The 12,370-nt window shown below is 48.4% G+C and overlaps 1 protein-coding gene across 2 annotated transcripts in view; it reads right to left on the bottom strand.

Moving 5' to 3' along the window:
- Positions 1 to 2,087: 2,087 nt before the first annotated feature.
- LOC111156595 (ninein like) overlaps positions 2,088 to 12,370 on the bottom strand; it is a 143,355-nt gene continuing 133,072 nt past the window's right edge. For both annotated transcript variants that reach the window (XM_022517580.1, XM_022517582.1), the window contains exons 23-25: positions 8,213 to 8,422; positions 6,303 to 6,416; positions 2,088 to 3,028 (exon numbers count right to left, since the gene is read on the bottom strand). In XM_022517580.1, coding sequence (XP_022373288.1) covers positions 2,837 to 3,028; positions 6,303 to 6,416; positions 8,213 to 8,422 — 516 coding nt within the window. In that variant the 3' untranslated portion in view covers positions 2,088 to 2,836. The remainder of the gene's footprint in view (positions 3,029 to 6,302; positions 6,417 to 8,212; positions 8,423 to 12,370) is intronic.

The following is a 12,370-nucleotide window of genomic DNA, read 5'->3' as shown; positions in this document are numbered from 1 at the left end:
CTTTGAGTTTCATTTGCTCTTCTTTTTCTAGTTATTTAAGGTGGAAGCTCAGGTCATTGATTTGAGACCTTTTTTCTAATACAAGAATTTAGTGCCATGAATCTTCCCCTAAGTAATGCTTTAGCTCCACCCCACAAATTTGGTTTATTTGTTTTCATTTTCAAAATATTTTCTAAGTTTTCCTCTGATTTCTTACTCGGTGCATGGATTATTTAACAATTATTGTTCCCAAATATTTGGGGATTTCCCAGATAATTATTCTGGTCTTGATTTCTAATTTAATTCCTTTTTGGTCAAAGAATATAGTTTGTATGACTTAAATCCTTTTGATTTTTTTTTTTTTTTTTGTGTGGCTTTTTTCCAGGCCCAGAATATGGTCTATCTTGGTAAATGTTCCAGTGTACTTCAACTGTTGTTGGGTTCTATAAATGTCAGTTGTTTGATAGTATTGTTCAGGACTACTAGATCCAATCTCCTTGTTTTTTTTGTTTGTTTGTTTTAAGATTTTATTTATTTATTTGACAGACAGAGATCACAATTAGGCAGAGAGGCAGGCAGAGAGAGAGAGGAAGGGAAGCAGGCTCCCTGCTGAGCAGAGAGCTCAATGTGGGGCTCGATACTAGGACCCTGGGACCATAACCTGAGCCGAAGGCAGAGGCTTTAACCTACTGAGCCACCCAGGCGCCCCTCCAATCTCCTTGTTACTCTAGTCCCAGCCAGAAGCCCACAGTGAGTGAAGAAGTGTGCCCTTTGATGAGTTTTGACAAACGTACACAAATGTATATAGCCATGTAACCTAAACTTTGAGAGTTTTTAATAACTAGTAGAACTAGCTCCCATTCATTGCTCTTCTTTTTCCAGTTTTCCCTATTATTCGCTTGTCAAGCTGTACATGTAAACTTTAGAACTGTCCGATTCAGGGACAAGGGGTCAACTGGGGCAGGGAATGCCCACTTGCATTTTTACTGGGGCTATATTACATTAATCAGTTAATGGAGAAGAACCAAATTTATGTTGTTGAGTCTTCCTATCCAATAACTGATCTATCCATCTATTCCAGTCTTTTTTTTTTTTTTAAAGATTTTATTTATTTATTTGACAGAGATCACAAGTAGACGGAGAGGCAGGCAGAGAGAGAGAGAGAGAGAGAGAAGCAGGCACCCCGCTGAATAGAGAGCCCGATGCGGGACTCGATCCCAGGACCCTGAGATCATGACCTGAGCCGAAGGCAGCGGCTTAATCCACTGAGCCACCCAGGTGCCCCTATTCCAGTCTTTTTTTTTTTTAGTAGGCTCCATGTCCAACATGGAGCTTGAACTCACAACCCCTAGATCAAAAGTCATATGCTTTACTGACTGAGCCAAACAGGAGCTCCTATTCCAGTCTTTTGTGTCTTCCACAGGGCTTTAAGGTTCTTCTTATGCACAGATAGTAAACGTACAGACAGAAGGGGATGAAGTATAGCAGATTCAGGGTAGTGGCTGCCTCCAGGAAGGGGAAGGAGATTGAGAGCAACAAAGCAGGATCTACAACTCTATCTATAATGTAACAGAAGGATTTTAATACCTTTTTAAAAAATGTTAATACATCTAATTGATGGGTATAGGAGTGTTTCTTACAAAACTATTTTTCTATTTGTTTGAAATATTTAATAAAAAAAGTTAGACTTAGGGGCACTTGGGTGGCTCAGTCAGTTAAGCATCTGCCTTCAGCTCAGGTCATGGTTCCAGGGTCCTGGGATTGAGCCCCATGTCAGGCTTCCTGCTCAGTGAGGAGCCTGCTTCTCCCTCTCCCTCTGCTGCTCCCCCTGCTTATGCTCTCTCACTCTCTCATTGTCAAATAAATAAAATCTTAAAAAAAAGTTAAACCTAGAAGTTAAAACAATTTTTTTTTTAAAGATTTTATTTATTTATTTGACAGAGATCACAAGTAGACAGAGAGGCAGGCAGAGAGAGAGAGAGAGAGAGAGAGGGAAGCAGGCTCCCTGCTGAGCAGAGAGCCCGATGCGGGACTCGATCCCAGGACCCTGAGATCATGACCTGAGCCGAAGGCAGCGGCTTAACCCACTGAGCCACCCAGGCGCCCCAAAACAATTTTAATAGAAAAGAGTTTTTGTAAATACAGTGACTCTTCATAGTACTTTTCATAGTTTGTTCTCATAAACCAAATGACCATAACTTACATATATTTTGGATATAAAACTATAGTTTTTCTTCTTTACATATATAATACAATTTCCAGTGTGATGACATTTCATTGAGGACAAGATTGCATTCACAGTAAATACTATCATCCCTGAGTCCACAGACATAAAATAGGCACTCCCCAAACATCTTCCTGTGGTGGTGAAGGGTGGACAGTCACATTGAGTAGTCCTTCTAGAATGTCTGTATAGACCCAAATCAAGAATGCTAATGATCTAAGCCCAAAGCAGTAACAGTGAAAGGGTGAAAGTGTCCAGAGCACTTATTTTTCATTTTACTCTCTGCAGCCAAGGTCAAAAGTACAACGCTGAAATTGATTTTACCATTTTCTTTTAGTCTTTCTTCGCTGAAAGCTAGCATGATCTGTTTCACCCACTGGTAGCAAAACTGGGAATTTTACCTACAGAAATTACCCAGGACCACTAATAAAAACGTAGTTTTTTCCAGCATGTCTATTTTCTGAGCATCTGGCACAACAGACATTTTTAAATGTGTGTGAGATGAACAATGAAAGAATTAGAAACCTGCTATGCCCGGTGCACAGCCAATGAACCATAGAAAGTTATGGCACTATGGTGGCTTAATTTTAAAAGATGTTCTTTCAAAATGAATTCCAGGAAAACAAACAGCCTTCACACAGAGAGAGAAGCTGAAGCGATCTTACTGATGAGTCTGTTGAGAGCTCTAACTTTTTCTTCCAAGATGTGGTTTTTCTTCTGAGCACCTTGTAGCTTCTCTTCGGTGACCTGAAGTGCCTTCATCAGGTGAGCATTTTCCACATAGAGCTCCTTGAGCAGCAAATCAGACTTTGTGTTCTTTTCGAACTAGAGAGGAAAGAGAACCATACTTTTCTGTGACTCTCATGCAGAAACGCTACATCACAGCTTGGCCTTCCCCCCCACCACATGTTTAGACCACAGATTAGGGGCTCTTATGCATTTGAGACAAACATTGAGTGGAATGACAATTTTTGTTACCTTGGAGTGAAAGAGGAAATTGAGAATCTGATGAATTATGTGATAGAGAAAATTGAAGTCAATTTTTTGATAGTAGATTTTACCATGAAATGAAGATGTAAAAAGACCACAATCACCAAACTCAAAAAGGACAATCCAGCATAACATAAAACATGTCATTCTGGTTCATCTCAGTGTGCTCGCAGACTCACCACGTTACCCAGGGCGTACCCCAGCACTGCGTCCACCCTCAAAGCCCTGGGTGTGTAGGCTGGTCACCATACACCATAGCCACAGCAATGGTGACCCAAGGCTACTCTAGTTATAAAGGCTCATGTGGCCTGGCCTTGGGCTTTGGAAGTCAAAACTGCATTCATTCATTCAACAAGTAGTGCCAGTGCCTCGCAACAGCCCTGCTCTCAGGAGCACATATTCTGAGGGAAGCAGACAGACCAGAAACAAATATGTGGTGCAGAGGCACGTCAAGTGCTAAGGAAAAGCTGTGTAATGAAACCTGTCTGCCTGCCTGAAATGCAGCAAAGATAAACAGAGCATAGAGTGCATGGCAAGGAAAAGAGAGAGAGCCAAACAAGGAGGAGGAGACAGAGACAGGAGGGCAATACTGAAACCTGTTTCCCCCAAGGAAAAGAGAGATGTTTACAGGCAAAAAAATAAATAAATAAATAAAGGTCTGGGTGAAAAGTTACAGTTGTACTTAATAGTCCTAGTTAACACTCTGGTTACTGGTTTCACTGGGAGGGGACAGACAACTGAGGAGGGAGTTCCTACGTTTGTTGGGGTGAACAGGGAAGGCTTCTCTGTTGGTGTGAACAGAGATCTGAATAAGGCAGGGAAAGGAGCATTGAGGCTGTCCGGGTGTGAACATTCCAGGCAAAGGGAGGAGCAGGTGCAAAGGCCCAGAGGCTGGCCAGGCTAGGGGGTTAGTAGGGATGGCCAGAGGCCTGTAGCTGGGGGGCAGGGCAGTAGGAGGCTCACTGAGAGGAGGTTAGAGCTGCCACACTGACTAGGCAGGCACTGAGAGGAGGGGACTAGATCCCACAGAGCCTTGGAGGCCCCATAGGAATTCTGCCTTGTACTCTGAGGAGGGGGCCAGCACCTTATCACACTGGGAAAGCATTGCTGCCACTCCTGCGCCAAGAATAGAGCACAAGAGGACACAAGGACATTGTAGGGCTCAGAGGATGAAGGTGGGAGTGGTGGCTGGTGAGGCAAGAAGAGGCTGGATTCTGTATCCCTTCCAAAGGCTGAACTGACAGGCTCACTGGGGACACAACCCCCAGACTTGGGACCTGAGCCAGCGGTGTGGGGGAACAAAAGGGGGAATAGGTGAGAGTGTGCAGACAATCCTTTGCAGGTTCTTCAGTAAAGAGGAGCAGAGGCAGGGCCAAGGCTCCCTAAGCTTTGGGTTGGGGGGGCAGTGCAGGCCCCTGAGAAGGGAAGGGCTGGGCACTGTGGCACATGCACAGACACAGGTGGCTGGTTCGCGGGGCCAGAGCACAGGCTAGTTCTGGGCGGGGGTCGGGGGGCGGTGCAGGGCTGCAGATGGGACCTCACAGGGGCAGAGATGCAGGAGCAACAGGATTTCACCAGGATTGAGGATTTGCCAGATCAGAGGAAGCAAACTGAGCGTGCCTGCAAGAGAATGACTGTCAGGTGAGGGGTGCGGGTCACTGAGAGTCTGTGACACTTGGCCAGGGACACAGCTAGGGAGTCAGAGGATGGCAGAGAGGAAGCTGCAAAGCCAGGAAGATGGTCAAGGAGGGGGATGTGACCCCCTGGGACTTTCTACCTCCCAGGGAACAAGAGGTGACACAAATGTTTCATCCTGTTTGGGCTTAGTTCAGGAGCTCTCTAAACATACTTGATTACTGTAATAAAAATATTTCTACAGATTCTCACAATTTCTTCCAGCTCTGAATAGAACTCTTCTAAGAGTAGCTGGTGTTTGGTTAAGACTTTTCCCTGTGTCTCCTGTTTCTAGCACCCTCTGTGCTGGCTGCTTGGCTGCCAGTTCTTACCTTGCCCGCTGAATTGGACTGTAAAGCTTTCATCGAACACAACAGCTCTGGCCTTCTTTTTTTGGTCTTTGCTCCCTATAGCAACCCAAATTTTTCCTTTCTCCCCCAGAGTGATCTATTTAAAAATATATAGTTCATATCATACTCTTGCTTAAAATCTTCTGATGGCTTCAGACTGCAACTAAAATAAAAGCAAACTCCTGACCTTGAGGGAGTCCTGCCTACCCATCAGCTACAACAACCTCCTTGATGGCCTGCTGACATACTATGCTTGGTTCCATCTAAGGACATTTGCCTACACTGCACCTCTGCCTGGATGCCCTCCTCGTCGGGGTTCTGGCATGTCCCCCAGCACACATGGAGACATGTGGGTGCATTTTTATGGCTGTCCCACTGACTGGAGGTGCTACAGGCAGTCAGCCCTACACTGCATGGGAAAGTCCCGCCCAATGAGCACTTATCCCTTCCAAAAAGCCAACCTGGCCTCAGCTTGGGGGGCACAGGCAGACCCTCCATGCTGTCACTGGGTCTCTGCTCCTACCACGTCTGAAAAGACTGGTTCCCAACCATCCCCACCACTTCCCATCCACCACCATCTCTTCTTCAGAGCGAGCATTTCTCACAACCTGAGGTCATTTCTCTTATTATTGTCTGTCTCTACCTCCAGAATGTAAGGCCCATGAGGGCCCATCTCAGGGTCTTCTCAGAACAATAAATGCTGGGATACATGACAGGTGCTTGGTGAATATCTGGCCAATGACTGAACAAATGAACAAATGAATGTCCTTTCTGAGATTATGTAAACACCCCTCAAACGTACCTTAAAACAATTCTCAAAACAATGTACAAATATAATTTATAAATATATATTTAACAAAATCAGTTTTTCTATTGATTGCTTTTAACTGTTCATCTTCTGAAAAAATCTGTATGTTCAGATTCTTAAAGTTTAGATGGAGTCCCAGGTTCAGTGGTTCTAAACAAACTTGGGGCTCTCTCTGCATTCTATGAGGATGGTCTCACCCTGGAACAGCTACTTAAATACACATAGAAGGAAAAAGTGCAGAAAGTACATGTGGTAATAACAGATGCCCATCACTGACCTGCTCTTTCAGCTCAGCCACTTTTTCTTGTAGGAGCATTTCCACATTCTTCAGAACCATTCCCATCTCTTCTACCTGCTCTTCCGTGTCTTTAAGCTCTTTTTCATGTTCTTCCTGCCATAAAAGATTACACACCAACAGTTTACATTTCAAAAAGAATCATATCAGGCTTAGTTACTTTAGAATGGAAATTAGCTAAAACCTACAAATCTGGGAGTGGCTGGAGATAACCTTTCATCTGCACAGAGAAACGTTTGTGAATGTTCTGCCACGAGCCAAGAGCTGACACCACTCTTTGTAGTTCACAGAGAATTAGTGGACTGCTTTCCTAAGAATTTATCATAAATGACTCCAATGTATTTCCCCAAACGTGTTACTGAGTAATTATAAACGACTTCTGATTAAACTTCTTTGCTTTGTCAATATTCTATCATGGCTGAGCTTATCTTCTGCTTAACATTTTTGTACATGGTTGGAAGGCTGGAAGATTATTCTTCTACAGAATTTATGCTTCACAAACATCAACTCTTACCCACCTTTAGAGTCTTGCTCCAATTTCTTCCTCATGGAGATCCCCCCACCCCTGATCTCAGGCTCCTACCTGCACACTGCCTATCCCCACCCTCCAGTGTTTGCTCATGAATATTTCAGGAGGGAGTTTTTTCAGCCTTTTAAACACTGACTCAGAGTGCACACAGGGCAAACTATTCAAGCATGTCAGACATGCCAACTTGAGGATGCCGCACAGTAATGCTCTGAGGTGGGGACCTACTGGCATCCGTCGTTTACAGACAAAGAAACTGAAGCAAAGACAGGGTAAGTAGCTGCCCAAGCTCACTCAGCTGGGAGGTGGCGGAGCCTGGATCCTGACCTCTGCAGCCAGTGTCCTGCTCCCCTTTAAGGGAGCGGCTCTGTTTCTATCAAGGTCTCTAGATGCCTAGTGTGGTGCCTGGTACACAGCCAGGGTCCCCAGATGTGTGTCACTCCTCATTGGCCTCCCATCCCACCACCCTCCTCCTGCTTCCCTCTCATCCTCCTTAAATATGCCAAGTACACACCCACCTCAGGGCCTTGGCACATGTGGCTCCTGCTACCTCTCAAGCACTCTTCCACAGTAAGTGGAAGGCTTGCTCCCTCAACATCTTCAGGTCTTGTCTCATATAGTAACACGTTAGGAACACCTTCTCCAGCCCGCTGTTTAAAACTGCAAAGCGTCCCACTCCATAGCACTCATCAGTTCACCACCATCTGACATGCTGTCCTCATGACTCGTGTTCTCGTTTGTCTCCACCCCACCTCACTAAGGCTCCAGGAGAGCACAGGCTTTTGCTGTGTGTGCTCATTTCTGTACCTCTGACAGCTAAATCCACATGCATCCAGTATGTAACTTCTACAGTCCTTGTGTGCCTGTGGGTAGCTTTTTTCATTCAGCAAAATGGTTTAAGATTTTTTTTTAATCAGATGCATCATTTGGAAATTGGATGTGTTCGTGTAAAAATCTAGTTTCTGGCTTTCCTTTGAAATCAGGAGAACTCCCACAGGGCTCCACGGGTGGGACTGTTGCCCTCAGCTTCACTCATGCATCTGCATCACCACGTTTTTGGCCCCGTCCACAGCTTGAGTGTGTGGTCATGTGGCCTATCACAGACGTGTGCAGCCCCCATGCAGGAGGGACCTTTTGGGTCAGCAGGCTCATCACTCCCTGAGTGGGTGTGTGCCGCCCCTCTCTGGTCCATCTCTGGTGGACAAGAAAGTCCCACATTGTTCAGAGTGAAAAATTGGATCCTGTGGCTGCCGTACAAGCAGACCTCTAGGAGCTGGGATGGCAGTTTTCAGCCAAGTGACCAGTGATCCAACCTCACCACCGCCATCACCATCAGCAAGGCCTTGGGGCCCTTGTCCCCACTCACCCATTGTGTCTCCAGCTGCCTCCCCTTTTCCTGCTGGAGAAGGCACTCCTCGCGGAACCGCCCAGCCATCTGCCGTTCCTCTTCTAGCAGCTGCTGCAGCTCAGCCACATGGTCCCGAGGCACCAGCCCCTGCATCTGCTCCTGCAGCTGATGAACCTCCTCGGAGTGTTGGGACCGGGCCAACCTCAACCCCAGGTTGGCTCTGTGTAGCTGCCATGGGATAAAGCCAAGACAGGGCTGGTGTGACTGCTGAGCACTACGGGGCCATTACCAGACACACAAGACTCCGAGGTTACAGAGAGCCTACAACTTGGGCACACAAGGCATCTAGCCTCCTTGGTCCCTGCATCTGCAACTAAATGCAGGGTTTACAAAGAACCCCCTCGTTTGAATTCTGACAGCCAAACTCCGGTTTGGCTCGAGCTTCCGCACAGAGACAATCTGGAAGACTCAGGTCTGTATTCTCAAATTGGTGATAGTTAGCTTCCCACTGTACCCAAAGGAGAATTGTGCTATATTCTGTCCAGTTTAACCTTCAGCAGACTTCAGAGAGTCCATGTAACTACTGAAACCCACGGAGAGCTCACGCTCCTGAGACAGCCGAGGCCAAGGCCACAGAGGGCAGCAGAACCCACACTGAAGCCTGAAAAGACCATCGAGCACAGAACCACCCTAGCACCCAGCTCCCAACCACAGAGGATGGCAAGATTTCACTGGAGTTGTGCAGGGCCATTATTATTGCACAGTGTGTAACGTGGCCAATCCTTTTATTAAACATCATTTAAATTACTCTGATTCTGGAGATTTCACCTAGAATACCCAGAATTTCCTTGGCACCCTAACTGGCCTTGTCAGCTCTCACACACTGGCAAGGCCCCACAGGTGGGAGAGGGAAGTGACTCTGTCAAGGGTCACACTCATAGCAAGTCTGAGGTGGGGTCAGAGAGATAGGGAGGGTGCCGGCTATGGCAACTCAAGGGCAAGAGTGAGGCTTCAGGCCACTGCATCTCCCTGCATCTCTGAGGGGCCGTATTGGGGGACCATGTCATCACTGTAATGTGTGGCTGTTCTTTTTTTTTTTTTTTTTTTTAAGATTTTATTCATTTATTTGACAGAGAGAGAAGATCACAAGTAGGCAGAGAGGCAGGCAGAGAAAGGAGGGGGGAAGCAGGCTCCCTGCTGAGCAGAGAGCCCGATGCGGGGCTCGATCCCAGGACCCTGAGATCATGACCTGAGCTGAAGGCAGAGGCTTAACCCACTGAGCCACCCAGGCGCCACATGTGTGGCTGTTCTTAGGACAGGGTCATCCTGGAGAAACACCCGCACCCCCCACACAAAGTTTCCAGAATAGCTATTTTTGGAGAGTGCAATATAATGATTTAAAGATCAGGTGACCAAAATACATTTCTCAGAGATACCTGGTCTCCATCCACAGATCCCGAAAATGCTTCAGAGGCATAGAGTTAAATAGGTGTCTTGTTATTAATGAAGATGATTTTTGGACCACACCTAGCAGCGGCGGCTGGCTGCCAGGAGGGCCAACCACAGGATTAAGGGTTGGAATGTTTAGTCCCACCCCCACCTCCCTGGAAGGAAAAGGGGCTGGAGGTTGAAACAGCCAATGGCCAATGAATGACTTGGTCAATCACAACTGTGTAATGAAGCCTCCAGAAAAACCCAGAAGGACAACCATATGATCTGTTTCTGGAGATCTTCCAGGCTTGGGGAATCAGAACACTTCCATGTGCCACCAGGCTGGGCTCCAGCTCCATGAGGACAGATGTTTGGGACCTTGACCTACCTATCTCTTCCTCTGGCTATAAGTTTGTTTCCTTATCATATCCTTCAATGAACTGGTAAGTGTTAAGTGTCTTCCCTGAGTTCTGTGAGCCACACTAGCAAATCAGTCAAACCTCGGGAGGAGGTAGTTGAAACCGCCAATCTATAGCTGGCTGGTCAGAAGCATAGGTTACAGCCTGGTCCTGGGGATGGCCTCCGAAGGGGCTGCGGGGGCAGTCTTGTAGAACTAAACTTCACCTGTGGGGTCTGATGCTGTCTCTGGGCAGAGAGTGTCATAACAGAATTGGATTCTTAGACACCCTGCGGGTCTATGAACTGCCTGTTGTGTCTGGGGAGCCCCCTACACAGTGGTGGAATTGGGTCTGGGAACCCTGAGAGAGAGGGACAGAGAGGGGAGAACCAGTTCGAAAACACACCCCTACAAATGTAGCCTCCTCCTGACTTTCATGCTCTAGACACTGATCTGGCCAGAAGCTGAGCCCCAGACCAGGCCCTGCTGACACCATATCAGAGTGCCCACCCATCCCAAAGGTGCTCCTGCTCTCTAACAGCACTCCCCAACACCCTGATTCCGCTCCTTCTTTAAACACTTTGCCCCCATGCCCCTCGCTGCCACCCACTGCGGCCACCCCTCCGCTCTGGACTCCAGTGCCAGGGACAAACTCCTGTGGGAAGGCCCCTTTCTGGCCCAGCGTGAGGTCTCTCTGTCTGTGGCCCTAGCCTGCAGCTGTCTGTGCAGGACGAGCAGCCCATAACACCTGCCACCCCATCCCCGCTGACTGCCTCCTGAGCCTCTCATCTCCTCCTGGTGGAAGTGAGGCTCTAGCTGGAGCCAGGGCCAGCTCTGGAAACCTCACCTCCACTAATACATAACAAGGGGAAGATGTCTCCAGAGAGCACTGGGGCCTCCCACAGCCAGAAAATGAGGGTTGTTGTGTTCTGGGAGCTGAGGCACAGCAGTGAGCTGCCTCAGCCATCAGCTCTGCCCCCCTGAGCTCATAGGCTGCTCTTCCTGCCCCTTGAGGGGATGGGGGCTCTGTTCTCTTTGTCTTGAGAGGTGAGGAATGTGTCCTCGCCCATGGAGAGGTGGGCTCTGTGCCCTCCCTCTGAATCCAAGTTGGACCAACAGGATATGGGGGGAGTAATGTTCTGGAATGCCATGGCACAGTCCTAAGGAGCCTGACAGCTCTGACTGCTCCTCTAAGGGCCCCTGGTCATCTCTCCTACCCAAGCTTCACTGCTGCTGTACTCAGAGAACCCCATGCCACCAAGAGGCTGGGTGTACTCGGCCCCCAGGCACCAGCCAAACCCACACACCAGCCCTGTGAGCCAAGGGCTTGCAAACAGCTGATCCAGCCATGCCTTCAGCGGATGCCTGTCCCAACCCCACTGGACTGCCGTGGCCCCCCTGACACAGAAAGTGACAACAGCCCAGGTGAGCCGGTGAGCCACAGACCGTGAAGGAGAATGGTGCACAGTGCTACAAGCTGCCAGGTTTGGGGGCGGCTTGATATGCTGCAAGTCAGAACCAAGCCAAGATGGGGATTCCCAGGGACATGTGCGTGCAGCATTCTGCTCCCCCACCCTCACTCTGAGCAGCACAAAGTCCCTTGGCCAGGCCCTTTAATGCCCTCCCCCGAGTTGCTCCCCTCCTTACACCTGTTCAAGCTGCCCTCTCTCCCTCTGGGCCCTCCGCCTCAGAACCACCCACACAAGGGTGCCAGTCCTGACACTGACTCCCTCCCGCGTGGCTCTGCACCCAACCTTACCGCGCGCGACTGTCACGAGACTCCTTACATACCCTGTAGGCTCCCCTTACTTCCCTCATGGGAACTTTCACTGATGTGGTTTTGGGGGTCCTCTTCTAGATCACAAAGAAGGGGAAACCAGCTCATATCACAGAAGGATTGCCTAAGTAAGTATCTTCTGCCTGTGACAATGGCTGATTCCTAGTCCCCAAGGGCTCAAACTGCTCAAGGCAACTTCTCAAGCTTCCTTTCAGACTTAAAGAAAGACAGAGAAGGGATCCTCTAAATGCTCAGAAGTACCTCTGGGGCACTGCTTGTTTGCAGGGGGAAAGCTGAGAGCCCACAAGCCCCCAAAACACATCATAAGGCCTGGGTGGCGGTGGGGGTCCCACAACCAAGTCCACCTATAGGGCCAGGAGCCAGTTGGGGAGCCCTAAAGAGGCTCAGTGAGGGAAGTACACAGGTGCCACACTCAAGGGAAGATAGTCCTGGGCCTCAGGCCAGTGGGTTAGAGACCCCTCCCACACCGTGCTGGAGAGGTTTCTCCCATGGCCCCTCTTTCCTTCCTACAGCCCCCAGCCCTCTAAGCGCACCCCACATCTAAGTCCAC

Source organism: Enhydra lutris, unplaced genomic scaffold (assembly GCF_002288905.1).
Source record: "Enhydra lutris kenyoni isolate GAN:26980312 unplaced genomic scaffold, ASM228890v2 scaffoldscaffold47, whole genome shotgun sequence".
NCBI classification, from domain to species: Eukaryota; Metazoa; Chordata; class Mammalia; order Carnivora; family Mustelidae; genus Enhydra; species Enhydra lutris.
Note: the sequence above shows the minus strand (reverse complement) of the source record. Positions and strands in the feature narration are given on the sequence as shown.